The following is a 25,814-nucleotide window of genomic DNA, read 5'->3' as shown; positions in this document are numbered from 1 at the left end:
ATTTATTGATTGTTATAAAAGGTATCTTATAATTATACTAATTCATATATAATTAGGGGTGTACATGGTCCGGGTTGGGTTGGGTTGAGCGATTTTTTTGACCCAACCCAAAAGTTCGGGTTGGTTGGATTGGTAACCCAACCCAATCTGAAACTTTTCATAACCCAACCCAACCCAACCTGAAACTTTTCATAACCCGACCCAACCCAACCCTCTATTTTCGGGTTGGGTTCGAGTTGGGTCCGGGTTGGGTTGTTAATTTTTTTTTAAAAGTTTTATTTATCTCCAATTTATAATTATTCGGATACAATCTTATATATAATATATTAAAAATTTACAAATAAATACAAATCAATCCATAATTATTCAATAAAAAACAATGAGCGAAAATTGTAACATATTAACATAGTTCGAGTGAAAATTGTGACATATTAAGATAGTTCAACATGTCATAAAACTAAAGAATGTCGGACATTTCTTGAAAATGGGTTAAAATAGAAAAATATAAGGATATATCATGAAATTAAATAAACAGTAAAAATGATTAGTTTAGAGATATTGTATATAACAAAAGAAACATATAAAAATATTTTAGTTGAAATATGTTTACTTATACGTGATTTGATAAAGATGGATAGCTCTAACCTATTAGAAAAATAATATATATAAATTATGATATAATAATGTTACTACACATAGAAAATAAATACATTAGAATTTAGAATTACGGGTATATATTTAAATATATTTAAACTAGAATTTAGAAATATAATAAACAACAAATAGAAAATAAATATATTAGAATAAAATTTGTGAACATTCAACTAAGAAGGTATAAAATTATTAGTTTATCTTTAAATATATTTAAACTAAAATTTAGAATTACTCGTTAGAACATAATTTTTAAATATATTTAAACTAGAATTTAGAAATATAATAACGTTCTAACAAATAGAAAATAAATATATTAGAACAAAATTGGTGAACATTCAACTATAAAATTATTGATTTATCTTTAAATATATTTAAACTAAAATTTAGAATTACTTGTTAGCAATATATAGAATTCTTTGAATATATTTAAACTAAAATTTACATTTACAGCATTTTTAGAATTGCTTGTTAGAACATAATTTAACAATGTATAGAATTCTTTAAATAAATCTCGACCGACCAAAGTACCACTCTAGCAAATCTATTGTAAATAAGAATTTTTAATATATTTTATATATTTGAATTTGGCTCGGATCAACCCGAAAGTTTTACCCACGAACCGATTCAGTTCGGGTTCAAAAAAATGAACCCAATCCTTATCGAAATGCTAATCTAACCCAACCTAACCCTTATAGTTCGGGTTGGATTAGTCCGGGTTGTCAGGTTGAATGTACACCCCCATATATAATTATACTAAGTAATATCTACTTGAGTATATATAGAAAAGGAATGAGGAATGTCGAATTAAATAAATGGACTTACTCATCTTTCGACATGAAATATATGTATCATAAAGATGAAATATATGTATCATAATAGACTTTTGTATTATTTTATTTATTATCTTGTCTTATAATTTTTTTTGAATAAAATTTCATTAAGATTTTCGTACAAAGTACCCAAAAGTTCGTTATAATCCGATCCAACAACAGGGATTCATAGTAAAACTAGAGATCCTCTAGAGATGTAGAAAGATGCAAGACTCTATGCCGCTATTTGCTATAGTTGGATAATATATCCATATGTAATGTAAGAAGGGAGCATAAAATTCATTTTATTCCCACCAAATTTTGCGGAAGAAATAATTTGCTCTTTTATTTTGTTCAATAGGGGTTTCCTAATTACTAATCAGGAATATCGGTAAAAAAAAAATTTCTCGACATGATTCTTTCTACAATTTAATCTTATGTTACCAAAGAAAAATCCATTCTTCGAATTTTTACTTTGATTCCTATAAACTAAATAACTACTTTCATCACAAAAAAAATAATTCATTTTTGAAGTTTTAAGTAAGGCTTTACTTGATTGAATTTTGATTCGAGGGAACGAAAGAGTGGAGCTGAAATAACTAACTCAAAACATTTTTTAAAGGATTACATGGTACGATTAGATTGAATAAGCCCTTATCGAATAAATATTCAGCTACCTATGAACCCTCAGGGACTGTCGTATTCAATGTTTGTTCAATTACTCTTTTACCCGCAAATGTGAGATGTAGGCATTAGGTACGGCAATAATGATATACCCCAACATACTAAAACTAGCTGTCATCCCACCAATAGTAGGAAATGTAAGGATTGCTACATAGAATAATTTTTTTTGTCATCCCACCAATAGTAGGAAATGTAAGGATTGCTACATAGAATAATTTTTTTAGTAGTGTTTCATTAGTGTAAGACTTTTTATTTACTTTTTCGGTTACATTTACATAACAACTAATTATGTTCATAAAGTATGAATGTTTCTTGAAATACATCATGGAAGGTCAAAACTTTCATTTTGAGACTATATAAAGTTGGGACGTTGTTTTTGTAAAATAGACTTGTAAAATATAGTAAAAGAACATATTACTTTTCTTTCAGCTTAGAGCTAAGTTTCTTAGCAATTCTGTGCAGTTTAAGTTGCATTCAGAGTCCAGCGAGGATGCGGGCACTTGTTCCCTTCTCCAATTGATATGAGACCCCCCAATCCATACCTCTTAGGGGCCCAACGTCCTTGTTGGCACACCGCTTCGTGTTCACCCCCCTTCAGGGCTCAACCTCCTTGCTGGCACATCGCCCGATGTTTGACTGTTTAGTATTTGTAACAGCCCAAGCTCGCCGGTAGCAGATATTGTCTTCTTTGATTTTTCCCTTCCAGACATCCCTCTAAAGTTCTTAAAACATGTCTCCTAGGGAGAGGTTTCCACACCCTTATAAAGAATATTTCGTTCTCCTCTCCAACTGATATGAGATCTCACAAATAATGATAGTTCTACCTAGTAGCCCTTGCTGGAAAAGAACGTGCAGACATAGAAAATGAAGCTAAGCCCGACAACCTTGCCTTCCCCCTTCGATGAATGATCGATCGTGGACTTGAATTCACTGCTGTTCTTTACAACCTTTCTATATCACTTTCTTTTACTGCTTTCTCTTCACAAACAGTTCTTTAATTAAGTTGAAGTTATTTGTACATTGTTGAAATTAGTGCAGTTTGATATTTTTATACAACTTGTTCCAGTAATTGAAGATTTCATTTGAATGTACCCTAAACCCTAAAATATAGAAATAAAGTATACTTGGAGTCATATAAAAATAGCTCTCTCCAAAAGCACCATAAGCTCATACAGATCAACAAAATGACATTCTCTTAGCCATCTTACAACATTACGTGCTCATTCAATTACTCTTCTAATTAATTTTTCTATTGATATGTTCCATGATGAAACATCATACATATTCTATGAGTATAACAGATGACTTGCATCAACATATTATTGATATTGTTAACTGAAAATAGAGAACGAAGTAGAATCAAATGCTTCAGAAAATCTCTATTTTTTTTTTTTTTTTTTCCTGTCTAATGGGTAACCATGCCATAGATATGAGATTTTGATATCATGTTCCTCTCCGATGCAATTTCTGGTTAAACAAAACAAAAGTGCACTTGAATCAGCTCACTTTTCTTATTTCAGAAACGTTAACTATTTGTGCAATTACTCTGTGTTTATTGATTTCTTAGGGGGAAAAAGTAGAGATTTTCTTAGGATTATATTTTTAACGTTTGTAATTGATGACGAGTTTCGATGTGATACCTGCAAAGCATCTCAGGTATCAACTTCATAACAGCATTATGAAGAGGATAGCGAGAGAGATATTAGCTCCCTTCTACAGTATTTCCATCAGTTCTCCACATTATATCTTTTAATCCTGATGAGAAGCTTTTGTAGAACTGTCGTATGGAAATGCAAAAGCACGTTAGTATATGAGATTGTACAATTTAGCTCTGAAATAATGAATTTAGTTCTGAGTTTCAATAAGAATACTGGTAACATGCCTTGATAAACTCGAGCGTATCGCCACCAGTTTTTCGGAGCTCCACCATATGCAAGGAAGGAGCCACCTCGAACACCTGGAGTTCAAAGGGCAAAGGGCAAAGATATTTGGCCTCAGATGTTGAAAGAAAGCCATTGAACTTCAAATGAAGCTATTTGAGGGAAATTTGTGAACCGAGTAAATAGTTTCAATCCTTTTTCATTCTAATCACAGATGGTGGCTGATGACGGTGAAGCCAAGTTATATCCCACCGCCAATAGATAGTGTCCTATGCTAGAGAGACGTTTCCACACCCTTATAAAGAATGTTCAGTAACCTCTCTCCAACCAATATAGGATCTCACAATCCACCCCTTTTGAGGCTCAGCGTCCTTGCTGGCACTCATTCTCCTCTCCAATCGACGTAGAATCTCACATATATTTATTCAGAATTAAAAGTCTCTAGATGCATGCTTTTGACAAAGGCATTGAAACGAGTTCGGTACATGAGAATACGAAACTAATTAATAATGTTAGCCAGGAATAATGTTTTTACCTCAGTAGCTATGGAGAGGTGTCCTTTCCTCCCAGTCTTGTCACCTTGCAGCTTCATCTGCAGTGATATCATATCTCGTTACAAGAGTTCTAACAAAACTCATCTCAGAAACAAAGATATCTTTCACAAGCTGTCAATAAATGGTTACCTTGTAGTCCCGTTTTTTAATATTGAACCCCATAGGTTTTGCAGTTTCTTCGATCTTCGACATGATCTCGTTTGCAGGGCTCTGTGAAGTAAACTGGGTTTCTCTCTTTGCAACAGCCTGAAAATATTTAACTTGATCCATGTGATATCAATTAACTAAATATACAGAATTATTACAATACAACTGAATAAGTACCTTCTGCTTCTCAAATAGATTTTCAAGACTGAAACCCGGAGACCTAGAGATAAGCTCAAAAGCATTCATCGACACCGGTTTCTCTTTCTTTTCGGTCAAAAGATGTTCCTGGAATTTTTATAAAAAAAATTAACAAAACAACTTAATAGGGAACTTCATCTTTCCTCTCATTTCCATCACATTAATCTCTGGCTCAAAGCCTCTGTTTTGTGATAAAATCCTCACCCTCGAGCTGCTAAAAGCAGCATCGACATCATCGAGAGTTATATCCTCTTCCACTTCAAAGTGGGTGGGTGTGTAGCCCTTCTTGAACCATTCATCTTGTTGAATTTCGGCTATCGTTATTCGCTGAAGTAACAGAACGAAAAGAAAATTTTTGAGACTTTACGGAGGATCAAACTTCAAGAGAGTAAATCAAAATAGGAGTTATAAACTTACAGTAAGAGGGTTTGGATCGAGAATGCGACGAACTAGTTTTCTAGCACCATTTGAGAACCACGACGGAAAGCAGAAATCAGCCCTGGAAATCTGAAATTCATATCAAATATAATTTGAGAACAGTCCCAGTCTGTATAAATAGTAAAAACAAAACAAGATAAAAACTAACTTTTCGATACAAATGCGTTAGATTTGACTCGCTGAAAGGCAAGAAGCCAGCCATAAGAACGAAGAGAATAACCCCACATGACCAAACATCAGATGATTGACCATCATAACCTTTATCATGGAAGACCTGATATAGTATATCAAAATCAAAGGCAAAAACTTAGCGCACATTTTGCAGAAGTATAACGAACAATCGTTATTTTATTTTAGTTATATACCTCAACTATTCTTACAAGACAACAATCTGACTCTACTACATTTAGTGGTGAAGGTAACTCATTCATTCTAAGCATTCGTGACTAGAACTCATTCATTCTAAGCATTTTAACTCGGCCATTGCTAACTCAAGGTGGTTTGTGATTAACCATCTTTACTCGAATATCGAAATACAAAAATCCTCCCACTGAAAAAAAGGAAGTAAGAAGTATGTATGCGCACCTCGGGCGCTACATAGTTTGGAGTCCCACAGGCAGTGTGAAGAAGACCATCCCCCTGCAATAATAGTGTTGGTGATCCCTTGATATTATATGAAACAGACACCTAAAGGACAGAAATCCGATACGAAAAGAAAGCAGCAATCTCGATCTATGTACTACAATATTTTTGTCAAAGAAAGATTCAACGGAAGAAGCTTCAACCATCTCCTAACCAACACTAAGATAAGGAAACCAAAGTTCGAATGAGAAGTTTTATAAGCAATTGGAGAACAACAAAATGAAGGAAGAACACTGGACAAAATCAATCATGAAAGAATCTCTGCCAGAATACGAGTAATACTCACATGAACTTGCTGCGAGAATGCACTCAATCCGAAATCTGATACTTTAAGAACACCATGCGAGTCGAGAAGAAGATTTTCAGGCTGCAGAAGCAGACAGTGCAGTAAACTAAACCCCACTGATCTAATTGCAAACACTAAGTAAAGTTTCGAGGAAATTCGAAAATCTTTTTAAAACCTTCAAATCTCGATGGTACACGCCTCTACTATGGCAGTAATCTACAGCATTAATAAGTTGATGGAAATATTTCCTTGCCTCGTCCTCTTTAAGCCTTCCCTTTGTAGCCTATAAATAGAAATATGATCCTCTTTAAGCCTTCTCTTTGGCTAGGAGAGATTATTATACATGTAAATTAGATAAGAAACAAGACAGAACAGATTTAAAATGCAAATATGAATCTGATAAACAATGTCTTACAATTTTGTCAAAGAGCTCGCCTCCCTCTACAAACTCAAGAACAATGTAGATTTTCGATTTGCTTGCCATAACCTATCAACAAGAACAGAAGAATTAAAACACATGCATCCCAAGAACCTTCTCAAATTAGCTTTATCCTTACTTCAATGGCTTAGTGAATTGGTAGAAAAGGAATCGTTCATCATAATGATTATACTACTACAATCTCATATATTATCGAGCCGACTTGCATGTATCTCGACTAAAATCTATGAGACAACGGTCTAACCTTACTACATTTCGTTCCTCGAAAAACTTATGGGATTTAAATCAAAGATAGGTGATCAGTCTACTTTCAACCTATTCCCTCACAAGGAAACAGAATCAGGGAAGATTGAACATTGTACCTCATATATCTGAACAACATTTGGATGCTTAATCACTTTCAGAGTCGATATCTCTCTTTTAATCTGCCAACAAATCTAGATTAACAACAAATAACAAAAGAAAAAAATCCCAGAAAACGAAGAAAACCAGTTTACCTGTTCGACCATCTTGTGTCGAAGGACTTGTTCACGATCAAGAATCTTGATGGCGACACAATCACCATTCTCAATGTTCTTGGCGAACTTGACCTTCGCAAAAGAGCCCTCGCCAAGGGTTTTACCGAGCTCGTACTTGCCAACGCGAGTCCTCGTCGCCGGGGTTTTCACGCTCATTCTCCACCAGAGATCCACAAAAGGAATAAAACAGAAACACCCCAAAATTTGATGAACCCTTAGGGTTGAAGATCTTAGTGTAGCAACGAAGGAAATGGGAAAAGCTCAACAAATTGGTTTGTTTTGATTACAGAAAAGGAAGGGTGGAATTTGGAAATGTGGCGAAACAGACGCGGCAAGAGAAGGAAGCCCCTATAGGATAAGGAACAGAGGCTCACCCGTTGCCATTGGAATTTTGGAGCGTAGGAGAGGATGCTTCGCGGTTGAGCTTCTTTCATGTCTAATGTCCAGATCTTCGCCATCAATTTGTTCATTGTTTGTTTTTGTAATCATTTACAAACGGACAATTGTGTTGTATTCATTTGAAGAATTACCCAACAGAAAACAATGCATGCTTTCAACGCTTGGTCAAGTCCAATGGTCCAAGTTTATTCAACAAGAATCAAAACCTTGTCCAATTCATGTTCTTATCCAGTCAGGATGAACCCCTTCTTTCTACCCCTGCCACCCATTCTTTCTTATCCTCCTCAAAGTTTTCATCATTTCAGGATCATGGTAGAGATTTGATATAAACCACACCAATGAATTTTCGTACTTGAAGGACCCATTAAAGAGGAGAGCCAGGAAGCTACAACAAATTTGGTACATTTATATTCGGTGAGCTTATTGAAGAAAATTCTAGAAAACGTTAAAGACCTCCCTTATATATTGTGCAAAGTTGAGCTTCAAGAAATATATGCATTAAATGCATTTAAATTGTATTTAATGAACTCAGCTAAATTTATGAAACTAGTAAAATGAGGACTAATCAGCCCATTTCATTTATTGCAATGTTTAATTACAATTTAAATATTTGTTTGTTTTTGTTAAGGTTATAGTGTAACCTACCTAGATTACCATATTCCACCATTAACGAGCCATTTCAAGAGGGATGTTAGGGTATTTCTTATTTACTAGTCAATTTAATTTGGGAGTTATCTGTCATATACATTCATGTTGTAAAGGCTATATAAAGCCTCCTTTTCTTTGATAAGAGACATCACGTTTTGGAATTAAAAAAAATATATAATTTCTATTTTTTTTAGCTTTGTTAAGAGGCAAATTCTGCAAATTCTTAGGTTTAGAATTTGCATGCTAGAGTCATTCAAGTGGTATTGATCAAACCTCTTGTGGAGTGATTCGAATCACGAGTTTAGAAACGAGTTTTCTTTACTTTTGATCTTGATCATCAAGGTAATATGTTTCATACTTTCCCTTGGGTTAATTCCATACAACAATCAAATTCTCTTAAGAAATCCTCGAAATTCTCAGTTTAGAAATTCTATATAGCTATATGAACATCCCTAATATATACAGACACATATAGATACGAGGACAAAGGAATATGTTCTCTATCCTTGTATAAATCATGGGAAAAAATTCTCTTTTGACCTTAGATTCATTCTTTGGAAGAAGAATAAGTCCAATAACTTTTAATTTGGTATATAATAAATGTATGAAAATAATAAATCTATTCCAGCTCGAATTAAATTCTATGTTTACAAATCAATGTATTAATCAAAAAATGTTGAATGGGTCCTAATTTAAAATTTAAAGTGAGGATGTTGGAAAATATTTTCAAGAAATATTGGCAAAATATTTTGTAAATTTTTTTTTTTTTACTTCATAGGAAAAATAATTTTCAAGAAACTTCCACTTAATTTTATGCTAATTATCTATTATGTAATTTGCTTACTACTAATTATATTGCTTGTTAAAATATAATTTTAGTTTATTAGCGTTAGGCTTTATAAATTTTGAAAAGATATTCATATTATATTTACTTGATCAAATTTAATAAAAGAAAATTAATTTCAAACTAATAATAAAGCATAAAGCGTAATTTTAAGATTTATAGAAAAACTATATTTTAAACGTTTGTAATACACACATATATATATACACCAAGATGATGATTGGCATACAAGTTGTCGTTTCATGGACTTCAGTGAAATTTAAACCTTATAATGGGATATTGCAATTTTATTTTGTTTAATATTTTTTTTTATTTCAATAAATTAAAAACTCAATTTATACATATCCAAACATCGTCTTATGTCCATTACGAGAGACAAAAGATGTTTTAATATGGATGTTGAGATTCCCGAGCATTTCGTGGAAGAATTTTTTTTTTTAATATAATTCATAAACAAAAAAAACATTCGTAATTATCATCTTAGCCTTTTAAATTTTAAATAAGTGTTCGTGGCTAAATACAACTACACTCTTAAACACTCTTAACCAATCAAGAAAAGATTACTAGACACTCTTTGAGACACTACTACAAAACTTGGGAGAGGTAGATGAGTATCTATAGTAGATGCTATACAATGTAAACCGCACATTGGTCTTATTCTAGAATATTCTTAAAATATCTAGATATCTAGAAACTTCTCGATAATGGGCTCATTGAGTTAGCTAATCAGTCTTCTACATAATTGAGCTTTCGGTTTGATTTTATTGGGCTAATGATGATCTTTTAACCTAAAATGTTCGGGTTTGTATCCTATTTTGTCAACAATTACTTGCCAAATCCTTCAACCCTCTACAGTAATATTTCTCTCCCAATCTCTCAGTGTTTTCTTTCAGTCATATGTTCTTCCGAAGAGCTTTTTGTGATGGATCAAACATGGAGATTTGCAGGGGCGGAGAAGAAGCTGAATCAGCAATGAAGGAAGGAGAAAGGGAAGAGAATGAGAATCTGCATATTCTGTGAAGGCTACTTAGGGTTCAATGGCAGTGGCAAGCATGATGGGGAAGGCTTGTGTTCGGTTGGTGGGAGTTTCAGTTTCATTCAACAAATAGACATTGTTTTCATGATTGCACCCATATTTGTTATGATGTCTGTTCTTATCTTTACTTTCTGCACTTCCATAGATCACAGTTCTACTTGGGCAGCTCCATTATCACACCATGTGATCCAAAAATCTATTCAAATGAAATGAAAATCTACCCGAATCAAATTTGAGTTTCAACCCGAGCTAAAATGACTTCAGAATAAAGGGATTCAAACCTTTAATTTCTTGGTTTAGACATATGTTTTAACTAGTTAAGTCGTACAGGTTGCCTCTGGAACTAAACTAATCTTATATTTGACTATGTCAAACGGGAAGGAAACGGGCCAATTTCTTAACTCAAATTCAATTGAAGTAGTAAAATATGATTGATTATAATCATACTTAACTGCAGGCTTAGCTTCGGAATATTATAATACTAACAACCTAACCCAGTTGTGTCATTCACAACATTATTGTATTACCACGGCTAGTAAGTTTATTTGGTATAATAAAGGAGCTGTCATCAGTTCTTCTCCATGCCTGCATAAAGGGACAGTCTTGTCTGGATGTGTTTTAGGCTTTCCTTGTTCAAGTTTTAATTGGGTGTCTCAGACTCTCTCAAAGGGGGCTTTTTGGGAAAAGTAGGGCTGTTTCCTTTTCTAAATATTAGTAAAAACCAAGTGGCTGTTAACTTATTTAACAATCCAGGGATGGCTGAGTTGCAATGAATGTGTTTTTATGCAGATGTATTTGACAGAGTTTCATATATAATTTAAAACAGCCTGCTATTACTATTTTCTTCATCAACTTCCTGAATTAAATCCTCCTATTTCCCCCAATCTAATATAAAAGTTTCTGATGAACATTGGTAACTAAATAGGTTATTAAAAAAAGTAACGAAACTAAATTCAAATCTGATTGTCAAGTTCAAAAGTCATAGCCTAAAAGTGTATTTCACATATAATGATGTAGGTTTAGTGTGAGATCCAACGTTGCTTGGAGAGGAGAGCGAAACATTCCTTATAAGGATATGGAAACCTCTCTCTATCTAGTAGATGCGTTTAAAATCATGAGGCTGACGACGATACGTAATAGGCCAAAGTAGACAATATTTACTAGCAGTGAGTTTGGGCTGTTACAAATGGTATCAGAGTCAGACACTGAGCGGAGTGCTAACGAGGATGCTAGACTCCCAAGAGGGGTGGATTGTGAGATTCCACATCGGAAAAGGGAATGAAACATTTCTAATAAGGGTGTGGAAACCTCTCTCTAGTAGACACGCTTAAAACTGTGAGGTTGAGACGATACGTAACAGGTCAAAACGAACAATATTAGCGGTGAGTTTGGGCTGTTACATTTAGTTTCAGCGGTGAGTTTGGGCTGTTACATTTAGTTTCATTAATGATGAGTAGACCTCTTTTGTAAAGGCTCATTTATGAGTATACTTTAAAGATCAATGTTCTGAATAGAAGCTGTAGTTGGTTTTGCATGAGAAGGGAGGAGAGAAGAAAGAAACAATAATGAAAGAGGTTATGAAAATGAAGAAACAAAGGAATTGTGGCCAGGTGGGTGTCGCGGCACTAAATGTCATCTAAGGCAATAAATCAATCAAACTCTACCCCAGATAGAAGCTACGCAATTATCGATCCCAGCCAATGAATGCCAATCCTTCTTTTATTTAGATTTACATTCCTTCAAATTGACAAAACCAACTTTGGGAAGCCACGCGTGACGTTATACTCAATGCGACTTTCTTATTCTATTTTCTCTCTAATATCTTCAAGAACTGCACAGGTCTTTTTCCTAAGCTAATTGGGTTTTCTCTCCGATCTATCTTCTTCTTCTTCTCCTTCTAATGGATCATTTGTGAGTTTTTCCTCCTATTCTATGTCACACACGAGAGAATTGCAGGTGGGAGCAGACACTGAAGCTGGGATGAAGGGGGAGAGAGAGCAGAAGAAGCAGAAGAACAGAGATCTTAAGGATGTGTGGACATGTCTAGTTTTAGTTTTGGTAAGTGTATCAGGGGGGTTCGTGATGGGTTGGTGGGCGGTTCGGTTTCATAGATCACAGAAGCAACAATGGATGGTACCTTTTAGTCTTGTTTTGATGATCGCTCCCATCTTCATTTTGATCTCTATTTCCATCTCCTGTTTCTGCACTTCCATGGACAGAACTTCTTCTTTAGTCTCATCCTTGGATAATGATCGACCACCTGAAATTAGATGATGAACAAGATTACATTACATTGTCTTTTTGGGCAAATGGGGGCTGAGATATTGGGGCTCCACCCCCACCAATTCTAGGGAGACTTGCCTGCTCTAAGGCAAGTTCTAGTTGGTTTCAAGGGGACCTGCCTGCCCTAGTTGTCATCATTTCACCAAGATTTACATGTCACTACTATATCATGAGAAATTTTTGTTTTTTTCTTTAATGTTTATGGAAATAAGGTCTTGGAAATCTGAATAGGAATTTTAAATCAAGAAGAATTTGCAATCACCTGTACACAACTTTCTTATTCAGTTGCTTACTAGCTTTTTATTTATTTTTTTCTGACAAATTATTATCACTCAAAAAGAAAAGCATCAGTGTTCATAAAATAACTACATAACTCGGGTTCCCCCAAGACATGAATATCAGTACACGCAATGCCTTTCATGTTTAAGCATAGTTACGAGGAACAAAAAAAGAAGATTTCATGAGATTATTAAAGGCTATATGTGAAAAAACTGGTGCATGTTCGGAAATGACTCCTCAGCTCAGTGCAGAACGACTAAAAAAAGAATATAGCATAAACTCTGGGAACGATCTAAACATGAGACTAGCTTCTGTCATAATACCACATAGGGAGATAAATTTCCACGAGAGATGCAATAAAGGCATTCAGAGGCATCGAGTTCAAATATTATCCCTGAATAAAATTGTAGTGTTTTTTTTTTTTTTTCCTTCTCCCTATTCATAGGACAAGATGGCATATGCAAAGATGTATTACCTGCTCATAATTTTTTTTCTTGCCTAGGTCATACTTCCATTGAACTGCTCTTCTCTTCTCGTGAACCCGAAAATGCAATAGTGAACGAGCTCATTAAGAGCTAAATATGGCATTGAGGTCTCAATAATTAACGACTGAATTGCTATAATGGTTTGTTTAAATTTGAGACTACAATGGTCAAATTGCACGTTTGAAAGAATGTATTATAAGAACGATTTTTATCTTCTCTGTGGCAAATAATCCAGGTACTCTAATTCCACCAACTAAAGGATATCTTGCACTTGTGGGAAAAGACTAATAAAACAGTGAATGTGAGGAATAAGTGAGGTTAAGACAACAATCAGCAGCAGGAATCTTGAGGAAAGGAAATTGATAATCCAATCTAAAGCAGAACATTAAAGACAAATAAAAGGCAAGTGAAGACTTCAAGTTCATTACCTCAATTGATAATGGATTGCTCATCAGGGGAGATGCATGCATAACTACGAACCAAAAAAGACTGAGTGCAAAGGCTAAATTAAGAACTGGATCAAAGTGCAAACACATAAAAGTATTGGAAAATCAAAGGGTAAGTTCAATTTTATAGAAACGTAAACTACAAACCAGCTGAGCTTCTTACCAAGAACTAAAAAAATGATCACAAGATTGGCAGGAGAACTAGAGAGACTCTTAGCTTCATCAAGAACTTCGATAAAACTAGGCAGCAAAACAAGCGTATCCATTGTTGTCTCCAAGAATGTGTAAAGCTTACGGGGAGCAGGGGGCAAGTAGGTTAATCTGAAAGAAATTTATTTTACTTAACATGGTAAGATAAAAGATTTTGAACTTTCAGTCATCGTAAACTTCTTGGAAAGAAATCACAAGATAGGAGACCTTGAAAGACTATATCGATCTTCTTCAGGCAAGCTTACAAAACAATAAATAACCATATTAACCATCTTTAAGGAGTTAAATGTGACATCAATAAACAATCTATTACCCTGGCGAATACAACTACTCTCCATATCTAACTTATGCACGACAAAGTTCAACTGCTCGTAAATTTCAATTCTGAGGTGATTGGCCTCGTTTAAAGTTAATCGCTCAAAATGAAATCGGAATTCAAGTTCAGTAACCCGAAAATTCAAAATGAGCAGAATCAGTACCGCATAGTAGAACCGCATAGTAGGACAACATTCATGAAGTAGCCAAGGAACCTGAAGGAATTGATGACTTCCATTATTTAATTGGATAATCGGAACAATCGGAGCAGATCTTCTGCTTCTTGGGGCGAAAAGTCGCTTCCAGATATCGGACGCCAGATTTAACAACTCCGTCCCTTGATCGGCAATAGCGAAGAATTTCTCAGAAGGAATGAGAGAAGAATTCAATGCGTTTTGGAAGTGAAGTTCCGACGAGATTTGCAGAGCCCCCGCCAGCGGGAAGAGATTGAAGCCATCCTCAAGTTTAACAGGAAGCTGAAGATGCTGCCGATGATGAGCTTAAAATTGGGGAAATTAGACAAATGATAGCTAAGCCTATTTTTATGCTATTTGGGTTAATATTATGAGCTCTAGATCTACATTGTTATGGTTCTAGAACTTAGTATTGGATTCCACGTAACATTTAAGTATTTTGTAGGAACGTTTAGAGCCTAACCCCTAATCATGAACTAACCAATAGAAGTGATGTCCCACATTGGGTGGAGAGGAGAACAAAACACCCTTTTATAAGGGTGTGAAAATCTTCTCCAGGTGCGTTTTAAAACCTTGAGGGAAAGTTCGAAAGGGAAATCCCAAAGAAGACAATATCTGCTAGCGGTAGGTCTGGGACGTTACAAATGGTATCAAAGCCAGACATCGGACGATGTGTCAGCCTTCTCGCTGTTCCCTAAAGGAGGATAGACACGAGGCGGTGTGCCAGTAAGAATGTTGGGCTCCGAAGGGGGGTGGATTGTGATGTCCCACGTTGGTTGGGGGAGGAGAACATAACACCCTTTGTAAGGGTGTGAAAACCTTCCCCTAACAGGGACAATATCTACTAGCGGTGGGTTTGGGTCATTACATGGTATATACAAGTAGCTTATCGTTCTAGTTTGAAAAGGTGGTAAACAAATAGTTAATGTTCATAAGGCAGACAGTTTATTGTTCCAACTCGCGATGGGTGGTAATCTAAAAAGATGATATGATAGGTAATTTATTAAACTTAACACGATGGGTGGTAGACGTTTCCTTGTATCAAAACCATACAAGAAAATGGGCTATAGACAGATAAGGTGGCAACACAGAAGTGGCGTCCACGCCCAACCGGTCAAGTAAGGGTTGAAATAGACAAGTGTCATGATGCGATCGAGGAAGACAATGCATCATCCAATATAACATTTTTGACTCACACAAGTTAATTAGTTAATTAGATTTAAAATATTATTAGCTGTTCTAACCATTTTAAATTTCATTCCATTAATAAACTTCTATTTATATTAAATATATATCTAAATATATTAATTTTGGTAAATAAACATGAATTAGTTAATTAATTAAAAGGAACAAGCAACCCCTAAAATCCAAGCAATAATAATTAAGTTTAAATTGCACAAAATTGAAATTATGACATAATTTCTGTAATTTTATTATTTAATTTTCTTGTCCTATTCACACTTTTCCCCATTTGTTTTTGTGGGATTTTTCTTTCTTCTTCCTCCCGTCCTTCCCTTTTCTTTGAACATCCGAGCGCCGTACCGGAGATTCTCCCTCGAATCCGATCTCAAGGAGCTTCCTTTTGAACGATTAACAGGTTCTTTCTCTCTTCTTGCCTTTCGATCTTCCTCTGTTTCTCCGCCCTCTCTTCTCAATCTCTGTTGACTTTGGAAATTTCTTTTCCGAGAGTTAGGGCTAGGGTTTATATTCAGGAAAGCTAAAGATGCAGCAACCACCGCAAATGATGCCGATGATGCCTTCATTTCCCCCCACCAATATCACTTCCGAGCAGATTCAAAAGGCATTCTCCTTCTCTTTCTCTTTCTTCTTTAAATCTTAAACGCTTATTTATGATGTGTTTGATTTGATGGAGCTCTGTTTATCGCCGTGGATGTGATTTTGAAATGCAACTGCTTTTGTTCTTCATAAGTTAATAGCTCTTACATGAATGACTCCTTTAATGACTGGATGTTTACAGACGGAAAGAAGCAAGTAAAGTAGGCCCCTTGATGGGAGTATTATTTTACGGATGTTGCAGTAGTTGGAGACCATTATATAATTATTTTTTAACCCTTTTCACAGACTATCTGAATCTCTAGGTTTGTAGTTGATTTTTTTTTTTCATTAGAGGAACATGGGGGGAACATATGTCCGTTCACTCATTCTTCTTTTTCTATGAGCTTGTATTATTATTCATCTCTTGTTAATTAGGGCAAGTGGTTATTGTTCTTTCTTAATTGAAATGTGCCATGATGAATTAATGTCTTCAAATGAGAATTGATAACGACAAGGTAATTTAAAATCAATATATTTAACTGAATAAACTAATATGGATTTAGTTAAGTGCTCAAGATCAGATCCTTGTTATCATGTTTGAGTTAAAGTTATCAACAACTAATACTTTTTACTGTGTGCAGTATCTGGATGAGAACAAAAAGTTGATATTGGCCATACTTGACAACCAAAATCTGGGGAAACTAAACGAATGTGCTCAGTAAGTTGTTGTGTATGGTTTTGATTCTCTTTATATGCGTTTCTACCTTTGTTTATGGAGTCCATGAAGTTGTTGCATTGATTTTCTGTGGTACTAAAAACATATAGTTCAAAGTGGTTTGTGTCATGTATATAAGTAGTTGATTTACTGTAATGGCTCAAGCCCACCGCTAGCAGATATTATTCTCTTTGGGCTTTCCCTTCCAGGCTTCCCCTCAAGGTTTTTAAAACACTTCTGCTAGGGAAATGTTTCCAGCCCCTTATAAAGAATGTTTTATTCTCCTCCTCAATCGATGTGGTATCTCACAATCCACCTCCCTTCGGGGCCTAGCTTCCTTGTTGGCACTTGTTCCCTTCTCCAATCGATGTGGGACTCTAATCCACCCTCCTTCGAGGCCCAGCGTCATTTCTGGCACACTGTCTCGTGTCCATTCCCCTTTGGGGTTTTGTCTCTAGCTAGAACATCGTTCGGTGTCGGGTTCTGATACCATTTGTAATAGCCCAAGCCTACCGCTAACAGATATTGTCCTCTTTGGGCTTTCCCTTTCGGGCTTTCCCTCAAGGTTTTTTAAACGCGTCTGCTAGAGAGAGGTTTCCATACCCTTATAAAGAATGTTTCGTTCTCTCCAACCGATGTGGGATCTCACATTTACCTTGCATGTTATTTGAAAGTAATGATTATGAATCTTGAAATTCATAAGCTGAGGGGTCTCTGGGTGCTGGCTTTCTACACTATAAATCTTGCTTCTATTGCTGCATTTTTTAGTTAGGTATCTAGATCGAGTTTGCATTTCACAGACTGAACTCTCTTTTGCAATCTATTTCACATATTAATGAAATGGTCTTTGTTCTGATCAAGTATGCGTTTCTTATCTAAAATGAGATCAAATATGTGCTTCAGAATTGATATAAGGTAGTACATTTGTGAATATTTTGAGTCAAGTACGGTACAATCTTTTTTAATTTTTGATGGGTTTACATCATTTGCATACTTTGTTATGCAATCATGTGCCTTTGTGTTTATATGGACTGCTAAAGTGTTGTATTTTCTAAAACTATTTGTCTTACATGGCTTTCGATTTCCCCACGTGTATTTTACTTGAGTTCAATTTCGTCCCCCATGTACTTGTAGTGTGCATGAGCTTGTACTTGAGTTAATACAATTCTCGTAATTAGGTACCAAGCCCAACTTCAGAAGAATTTGATGTATTTAGCTGCAATTGCTGATGCCCAGCCACAGGCTCCAGCTATGCCTCCACAGGTTGGTAATTAATTAGGCCTCTGCTTCCCCTAAATTGATGTTGTATTGTACGTCGTTCTTACCTGTGTTAGAATGGTCAGATGGCTCCACATCCTGCAATGCAGCAAGGGGGTTATTATATGCAGCACCCTCAGGCAGCTATAATGGCACAGCAATCAGGACTTTTCCCTCCAAAAGTTCCATTGCAGTTCGGAAACCCTCATCAATTACAGGATCCACAACAGCAGATACACCAGCAACACCAGCAAGCAATGCAAGGGCAAATGGGACTAAGACCTATGGGAGGGGCCAACAATGGCATGCATCACCCACATCATCCCGAGGGGACCCTTGGGGGTGCTGGTGCTGGAGGGCCTGTTCGAAGTTCCGGGCAAACCGATGCCCGTGGAGGTGGCAAGCAGGACTCTGGTGATGTGGGAGGTGCTGATGGTCAGGGGAGCTCAGCTGCTGGTCGGGGTGGCGATGGAGAGGAAACTAAGTAACGTAGCCTGACGACTGTTTCCACATTCACATGTGGCTGTTAATAGTAGGTGCTTCGTACGGTAGAACTTCCATGCTCTGGTGATATTAGTAGATTGAGCGAAGAACCCAAAGTTCTCAGTTTTAGTTTAAGCAAAATGTCTAGGTAATTCGTGTTGTTAGAGTCTTGGCATGCAGTTGAATTCCATACTTGGTCATAGAAGGCAGACGTAGTTTGAAGAGGCAGTGGTGGACTGGTAGAGATCAGTTCCACTTTTATCCCATTTTGTAAACAAACTTTCGAAGGATCTGTAGGATTTTAGAACATACTTCTACTGAAGGTTTTCTAGCAGTCTGTTCTTCAACTGACTTCAAACTTTTGAATGCAATGGAAAGTTGTTCAACAATGATTCCACAATTACGAGAGAAAAAAAGGCTGTAAATGTAGTTTCTAGTTTTCCTTCCTATAGAGCTCTAAACCACTCGCTTGTTACAGAAACTTTTGACATTTATCGAATTCCAACCAGTTCAAATCAAACACTCATCTGTTTCATTACATCTGTTTACACAAATCCCAGCAAAGCCTATGCAATATGTGAACCCTTCCTTAGCAGTCAGCACTTTCCTAGTACGTACATGTTACAACTCCTAAACTTCTACTCTTCTTAGTTGATTTACTCAGCTGAAATACAGGGTGCCTGCATAGCTTCCTCACCCCTTTTCTCAAACTTAGCCACTCACTTGTTTCACATCCATATCTGGTTGGAGTGCTCCCAGAAGCTGAATGGTATTGCTCTTCTTCTTCTTCTTTCTCTTCCAAGCTTTCATACTTAACTCCATAAGTGTAGTCAGCTCTATCTAAACTGTTACATCTTGCATTATCGCTTGCAGTGGAAACAATAGCATTTGGCAGTTTCGTGGAGGATTCACCAATGGTTGCGTTTGAAGATTTTGTGTTAGTATTGTGGTTGGGAGGATCCAAGCGAGAGGACTGCTGGTTGGCCTCTGATTCTTCCCTTCCTTGGAGGATCTTAAGAATAAGGACTTTTAACAAGTTCATTACTTGTACAGCATGAATTAATGCAGTCAAGGGATCAGCCATCTGCAACAAATTAAGAGAACTGCTTGTTAGTTCGTAAGAGTACCCGTATTTGTGATATTACTAGCCGAACAGAGAGATTATCGTCTACTCCAAGGGTAGAGTTCTTGCAAGCATATCAACCAACAACGACGATTTACCAACTAAATAGATTGAGGCTTATGAGTCGACCACACACCTGGGTCATGTTCGGTGCAAAAACCATTGCGATGTTGCGTGCATTCATCTTGTTGTACGTCTCATGTTGCACCACATCTGCCATCAAATTGATTGCCCAGTCAAGGATGGCAGCCTCCATGGGAGGGAGTAGTTTAACAAGTTGAATGCAGTGTTCTTCTGTGTTGCATTGCATCACTTGTTCTGGGGTTAGCGTATCAAGCACTCCTGTAGGAAGTTCTCTAAGCCATGCCTATAGATGGGACAAACACTAGCTCTTAGAAGATCGCACCAAAAATGATAAAAACAAGATGCCAAGTAAATCTCAATGTTCCAACTTTGGCAGTCAACAAACTTCTTAAATGGAACATAAAGTTCCAATGCAAAAAAAAAAAAAAAAAAAAGAATATAACCGTCTAAGTCAACTACTAGTAGATATTGTCAACTTTAGCTCATTATGTATCGTCGTCAGTCTCACGTTTTTAAAACGTGTCTATTAGAGAGAAGTTTTCACATTCTTTTAAAGAGTGTTTCGTCCCTTTTCTAACAGACAGTGGGATCTCACAATGATAGTATCAGTTAAAGTTAATGAGAATACCTTAATCAAGCCTGCTAAACAGTGAACATCGATTCCTCGTGGCACTATGCCTCTATTTAGTTGGTTCCGGACAAACTCTTCCCGACTATTCTCAGCATTTATTCGAAATATCCCTTCTGCCTTCAATGGTGAAAAGGATTAGAAGTCATCAAGAACAAAGTGAAGGTCTCAACAAGCTAGAAAACAGTACAAAAACGCAATCAATACCTACTTTTAGACCTCCCTCTGAATACAATCGCTTTTGCATCATAAGAAGAATCGTTGGCACACTATTTCCTCTATCATCATAAGAACACTGCATTGACTTCGCAGAAACTCCAAAAACACTAGCACTGGATCACAAGAATGAAATTGAGGAATATGGATAATAAGTAATCTCCCAAATGATTTCATCACAAAGAAAAAGAATCAAATCGATGCAAGCAAGGCAACCATGATTTCCTCCTACAAATTGGTTCGTAACGAGACTTTTTCAGAAAATTAAAAGTAAAGCCATAAAAGTTTAAGGCTCAAAATGAACAAAATGAACGATATCATATCAAGAGATTCGTGATTCCTAACATCATGCCGCTATAATCGCTTAGTTTCAATTCAAACAACAATCCGAGTTGGAAGAACAGTGACAGAAACCAATTTCACAAAAGAGCTCACCTGGCGCTAGGCGCTCTGGTTGGCACCTCAGGCTCGAACTCCGTAGGCAAACCCAGAAACCCATTAAACCTATCGAACGTCACATGAGAAACATGCCTGACATTCACAGGTGAGCTGATATCCATCGAAGAAACATCATCCCTTTCAACGCTGCAAGTAACCAACGATTTCCTCAATGCAGTGACCAAAATGTCAAGAATCTGAAACTGATTGCCATTGTTACTATGCTTTGTAGCTTCCTCCTGCTTGTCCTCATCGCTATCAGAGAGCGAATTTCTCAAAACCAAGCCATACCCATTTTCATTTACACTAACCCCAACCCCATCTCCATAATAATCGTCGTCGTCTTCCTCCTCCTCCTCCTCCTCCTCTTCTTCTTCCTCGTCGTCGCTGTCGTAATACGAGCTCGGCGGCGGGGGCGGGGGCTTGAATTTCTTCCCTTCGACATGTCCACACGATTTGGATCGAAACAAGCGAGTCATGGGTGGTTCTTGCTTGAAAACAAATGAAGGGTAAAGATTGAGAAGATATGAAACAAATTTATGGGGTTATGAGAAAGAAAAGGATGATGGTGGATGAATGAAGGGAGAAAAGAAGGGGATAATGTGCATGAAATTTTTTGTTGGGTTCTGTTATATTTGGTTGTTTCAGTGGAATTTGGAAGTGATACGAAGAGTGTGATTATGTTTTGGAACATTACAGAGTGGAAATGGAAGGGAAGAGAGGGCAGTGATGAATTTTGAATTGGGACCCTTTGCTTTGAATCATTGCATTCATGTTCTTTTCCTCTGTTTCTTTTTGGCTGCCATGGAATTTCAAGTACCAATCTGTTGGCTGTCTCATTAATGGCTTTCCCTTCCACAATTTCTAAGTGAATGAAATCGAACACAATTTTGAAAAAAAAAATGAAATCGAACACATTTGGTTGGAACTTTTGGAAAATATATTGCATCAAGAATTAACATCTAAATTTACAATAAGATATTAGAAAAAAGAAATTAGCATAAAAAGGTTTAGTGTTTTGTAAAAGAGGAATTGGATTTGTTATGCATTAATTGAATTGCATTGTGTTTGTTATTATGCTTAGAGAGACTCACATGGGCACATGGGCTTTTGTGGTCCTTCTATCACCCTTTCATTATTATTTTACATTACAATAAAAGTATTATTTTTTAAAAAAAATTAACTAAAAAAAAAAAAAAGTTAATTTAGGAATTTTACATTTGTGACTTGATTAGTTTTAATAGAGTATGCTAGTCTTACACAGAGGGTTGTGTTCAACAATATATTATATTAATAACTAAAATCTTGTAAAATTAAAGTATTAAACATTCACAAGTTATAATGATATTTTAATTTTCATAATAATCTTTAAAATAGGATATGATTTAGTTGTACTGGTTAGCCGTTAATTCTTTTTATTTTTAAAAAATTCATCCCAAATATGTTTTTTTTAATTATGTTTAATAGAAAATGTTTTTTTTTTATAATAAAAGGAAATATATATATATATACACACATCATAATAAGAAGTAGAAGTGGGGTAGGGTTGTAATTAGTAGACACATGACATTAAATAAAAATGAAATTGGCCCGTGATGTCCGCCGGAAATGTCACGGTATAGGTAGGTATACACTTACCTCTCTCACTTCTCCGCCACCGCATGATGTTGATCACACGGTGCCCCCACATTAATTACTCTACTTTTATATATATATATATATATATATTAATAATATTTGTTAATTTATCCCAATTAAATGTAATAAATATTTCAAAATATTTTAAATTTATTGATTTTTTTTTTCTTTGTTGGTTATATTTTTAATTTAAAAAATAAAATGATAAAATCCTTGAAATGTTCGGAAATTATAAGGTTGAAAAATTCAATGGATAGATGATTATTTGTTCTTCCTTTCACAAATCTCCTTATCAAATTTGTTAATGTTACTTAAAACCTAACCCCCACCCATTGGGTTGGTTATCAACCATCATTTTCTTCCTAATTTGGTAAAATTAGAAAAAATAAAAATAAAATTAATTGGACACCAGTTTTTTTAGCATATTTTGCCCTCATTCACATATATCTCACAAAAGTCTCTAATTAACCTTTAATTCCTATGATTAACGTACTGAAAAAAGAAGGTGCAGCTTATATTAATTCTTTTAAATTTTTTTTAATCATCTTATCATTAAGATCGCTCTCATTCAGATATGCTATTAGTCCATTCGTGTAACTCTTCTTTACTCCAAGTCACAAATGTAAAGTCAACTTTAATATATATATCATTTATCATTTTGGAGTGAGTACATAAAACTTTTATATAATAATAAATGGAAAGAATTAGGTGTCCAGTTTGAATCATTCACTTGTTCTTTTCTTTTGACTTGCTTTCAAGCTACTCCACCAACAACCTTTTTTTTATTTTTATTATTATTATTATTATTATTTTTTAATTAGTTAATGAGATAAATCTTTCTGCATTTCTTCTATACCCAATGGTTAGATCTACATTTAATTTTTTTTTCCTAAAAAATTATTTGTAAATTAAAGATAAAAATTTATATTTAATTTTTTTTTGTTCATGAATTTCATTTTCCTTTTTGAATTATTTTAATTGTTTTTTAGGATATAATTTTCTTGAAAATAAAGAAAAATGAAAATTTGAAGAAACTTGGTTGTGGGCTGGGCTTCATGTCAAATGGGCCAACAGTTTAATCAATTGATGTTAAAGCTCCACTTGGTTTTTGGACACAGATTTTCTTGAAAAAAATCTTCAGCTTTTTGGATTTTTATTATAATTTTAATTCTTAATATTTATCTTTTTATATATAAAAAATTGGATTTTCCCCCCTAAAATAAGAGGAAATTGGAATTTTTTTTTTTTTTGGTTGTAAATTACACCTTTAATTTACGAAAATTATGAATAATAAATATCAATTTGTTAAAAATTAAATATTCTAAGATATATGTATTCCTTAAGAGAATAGTTTACAGACAAATAATAATAATAATTTAAGAAATGAAAGTGTGGAATTTAGAATGAAACCCGAAAGCAACCGAGGTGGTGGTGGTGGTGATGGCGGCGGTGAAAGGAGTTTTCCCGGTCAATCATGCACTGCACGTGTCTAAACTCCTCCACGTGGCAAGGAATGGTGATAGTCCCCTTCTGATCAAAACCGTACTCCTCCTCCGCCTCTTTCAGCAGTTGCATGAACCGCGGGTGGTTGAAGTACATCACCGGCACCACAAATCTCTGCTGCTTTTCCCCTCTCTGCCCCACCTTCACCGCCAAACACCCTCTCGGCACGGCGGCGGGGGGTTGCCGCCCTCCTCTCTCTCCGCCGCCCATTCTTGAATCAGAAATTAAATGGCTAGGTAGGGGGGATTTTTAATTTGTTCGGAGAGGAAAAGGTCAAGGATTCAGTTGAAAACGACGTCGGATTACAAATTAGGGTTATGGGGAGTGAATTAAATAAAAGCCATCCATTTATTTCCTTCCATATTTATCTCAATAATACTTTTTTTTAAAAGAAATATATTCTTGTCCTTTCGTATTAAATTAGTATTTGTTTTTAATCCATTGAATTATAATTTTCACCTTTTATTTTTTTTAATCCGACGACGTCGTATACCAACAAAACAAATGAAAAGACACGTGTGTGGGGAGAAGGAAGACAACGTGGATTAATAGTGGGGCCCATAGAAGTGAAAGAGCCGACATGACAATGAGGTGTCGTTTAATGAAGGGCAGAAGACAAAACGACAAGTCGATAAGCCAATAGTTGATACCAGACAAAAGGTTCCTGTAACCGTCAACTCTCCCATCCTCCCCCTCTCGTGTAAACCAAAAAATCTGAAGTTTATTTTTTTTTCCAAATTATTATTATTTTTTACTAATAGATTTTTAGATTTTTAAAATCTTACGTATTTGTTTATTATTAACTAAAATCTCATAAAATTTAAAATTTATAATATATAACTTTATTTTTAATTTTATTAAAAGTAGGACAGAGTTGAGTTGAGTTGAGTTGAGTTGAGTCAAACCAAAAAAATATCTAACCCAATCGCTAGAGGGTTGGAGAGTTGGGAGCCTATAACTCACAAGTTTGGACCATTTGGGCTGATTGGATCGTTTCAGACAGGATAGTTGGGCCAGCTAACGGTCCAGTCTAACTTTCCAAATTTATTTTGTTCCACTGCCTATCCTATTTAAATATATATATATATATATTACCAATTCATCTGTCCTTTATTTTTCTACAAAAGTGAATTTTTTATTATTTAATAATATTCTAATATACACATAAAAATTCATTTAAAATATTTCATGAATTTAAATATTCGAAAAATTCATTTCATATAATAGTAACCATCAATGAAATAGCAGAAACAAAATAACATGAAGTTCAAAGTAACAAAAATGTCCTGTATCGTAGTTTTGGTTCCAACGACATCATCATTTGCACAGGAGTGTCTTACCTATACTTATAATAAATAAAGTAACACGTGACTTGAGTATTTAAAAATACTCAGTAAGTAGTCCCACTATTTGAATTAGGAAATGCAATTACATGTAATCATGTTGGAACCTATCATTTCATAATCATTATGACCTTGGTCTCACTTTCCAATAAGTTTGGATGTATAGTACTTCTTTACACATGACCCACGCGCACATGGACCTCTCATGCATTCCCTTCTCTC

The 25,814-nt window shown here is 35.3% G+C and overlaps 4 protein-coding genes across 5 annotated transcripts; 1 reads left to right on the top strand and 3 right to left on the bottom strand.

The window, feature by feature from the left end:
* Positions 1–3,529: 3,529 nt before the first annotated feature.
* On the bottom strand, positions 3,530–7,763 carry LOC111433554 (CBL-interacting serine/threonine-protein kinase 9-like). The gene is made up of 15 exons (XM_023071028.1): positions 7,229–7,763; positions 7,094–7,156; positions 6,708–6,779; positions 6,468–6,575; positions 6,293–6,373; positions 5,950–6,003; positions 5,513–5,638; positions 5,344–5,433; positions 5,131–5,253; positions 4,906–5,013; positions 4,711–4,827; positions 4,563–4,619; positions 4,030–4,104; positions 3,788–3,924; positions 3,530–3,614 (listed from the first exon to the last, which is right to left on the bottom strand). Exons 1-14 carry the CDS (start codon positions 7,403–7,405, stop codon positions 3,850–3,852), a joined length of 1,326 nt encoding a protein of 441 aa, XP_022926796.1. The 5' UTR covers positions 7,406–7,763; the 3' UTR covers positions 3,530–3,614; positions 3,788–3,849.
* A 4,299-nt stretch (positions 7,764–12,062) lies between these two features.
* On the bottom strand, positions 12,063–14,730 carry LOC111436087 (probable protein S-acyltransferase 12). 2 transcript variants are annotated; one of them, XR_002709354.1, is made up of 4 exons: positions 14,359–14,730; positions 13,833–13,990; positions 13,652–13,712; positions 12,063–12,436 (listed from the first exon to the last, which is right to left on the bottom strand). XR_002709354.1 is itself a non-coding variant. In XM_023074122.1 (4 exons), the coding sequence occupies exons 1-4, from the start codon at positions 14,430–14,432 to the stop codon at positions 12,359–12,361; spliced, it is 396 nt and encodes a 131-aa protein (XP_022929890.1). In that variant the 5' UTR covers positions 14,433–14,730; the 3' UTR covers positions 12,063–12,358. The 2 variants fall into 2 exon arrangements, 1 of the variants encoding a protein (XP_022929890.1); XM_023074122.1 differs by having other exon boundaries at positions 13,652–13,737.
* A 1,112-nt stretch (positions 14,731–15,842) lies between these two features.
* Positions 15,843–19,019, top strand: LOC111435274 (GRF1-interacting factor 3-like). The gene is made up of 5 exons (XM_023072988.1): positions 15,843–15,985; positions 16,082–16,189; positions 16,806–16,882; positions 18,058–18,142; positions 18,223–19,019. Exons 2-5 carry the CDS (start codon positions 16,112–16,114, stop codon positions 18,622–18,624), a joined length of 642 nt encoding a protein of 213 aa, XP_022928756.1. The 5' UTR covers positions 15,843–15,985; positions 16,082–16,111; the 3' UTR covers positions 18,625–19,019.
* LOC111432685 (rho GTPase-activating protein 3-like) lies at positions 18,998–21,587 on the bottom strand. Its single transcript, XM_023069891.1, has 5 exons — positions 21,106–21,587; positions 20,666–20,786; positions 20,455–20,574; positions 19,879–20,109; positions 18,998–19,703 (listed from the first exon to the last, which is right to left on the bottom strand). Exons 1-5 carry the CDS (start codon positions 21,585–21,587, stop codon positions 19,227–19,229), a joined length of 1,431 nt encoding a protein of 476 aa, XP_022925659.1. The 3' UTR covers positions 18,998–19,226.
* Between the last annotated feature and the right edge of the window lie 4,227 nt (positions 21,588–25,814).

Source organism: Cucurbita moschata, unplaced genomic scaffold (genome assembly GCF_002738365.1).
Source record: "Cucurbita moschata cultivar Rifu unplaced genomic scaffold, Cmos_1.0 Cmo_Scf00001, whole genome shotgun sequence".
In the NCBI taxonomy this organism is placed as follows: domain Eukaryota; kingdom Viridiplantae; phylum Streptophyta; class Magnoliopsida; order Cucurbitales; family Cucurbitaceae; genus Cucurbita; species Cucurbita moschata.
Note: the sequence above shows the minus strand (reverse complement) of the source record. Positions and strands in the feature narration are given on the sequence as shown.

Excerpts from the sequence above, each read along its gene's own strand:
- LOC111433554 (XM_023071028.1), bottom strand. The coding sequence starts at position 7,405 with ATGAGCGTGAAAACCCCGGCGACGAGGACTCGCGTTGGCAAGTACGAG. Across the intron at positions 7,157-7,228 it reads GACACAAGATGGTCGAACAG|ATTAAAAGAGAGATATCGAC; the intron begins GTAAACTGGTTT and ends ATTTGTTGGCAG. Across the intron at positions 6,576-6,707 it reads GCGAGCTCTTTGACAAAATT|GCTACAAAGGGAAGGCTTAA; the intron begins GTAAGACATTGT and ends TTCTATTTATAG.
- LOC111436087 (XM_023074122.1), bottom strand. The coding sequence starts at position 14,432 with ATGGAAGTCATCAATTCCTTCAGGTTCCTTGGCTACTTCATGAATGTT. Across the intron at positions 13,991-14,358 it reads CTATGCGGTTCTACTATGCG|ATTAACCTACTTGCCCCCTG; the intron begins GTACTGATTCTG and ends AATTTCTTTCAG. Across the intron at positions 13,738-13,832 it reads GATCATTTTTTTAGTTCTTG|TTCTTAATTTAGCCTTTGCA; the intron begins GTAAGAAGCTCA and ends ACTTTGATCCAG.
- LOC111435274 (XM_023072988.1), top strand. The coding sequence starts at position 16,112 with ATGCAGCAACCACCGCAAATGATGCCGATGATGCCTTCATTTCCCCCC. Across the intron at positions 16,883-18,057 it reads AAACTAAACGAATGTGCTCA|GTACCAAGCCCAACTTCAGA; the intron begins GTAAGTTGTTGT and ends TCTCGTAATTAG. Across the intron at positions 18,143-18,222 it reads CTCCAGCTATGCCTCCACAG|ATGGCTCCACATCCTGCAAT; the intron begins GTTGGTAATTAA and ends TAGAATGGTCAG.
- LOC111432685 (XM_023069891.1), bottom strand. The coding sequence starts at position 21,587 with ATGACTCGCTTGTTTCGATCCAAATCGTGTGGACATGTCGAAGGGAAG. Across the intron at positions 20,575-20,665 it reads ATTCAGAGGGAGGTCTAAAA|GCAGAAGGGATATTTCGAAT; the intron begins GTAGGTATTGAT and ends TCACCATTGAAG. Across the intron at positions 19,704-19,878 it reads TTGCACCGAACATGACCCAG|ATGGCTGATCCCTTGACTGC; the intron begins GTGTGTGGTCGA and ends AATTTGTTGCAG.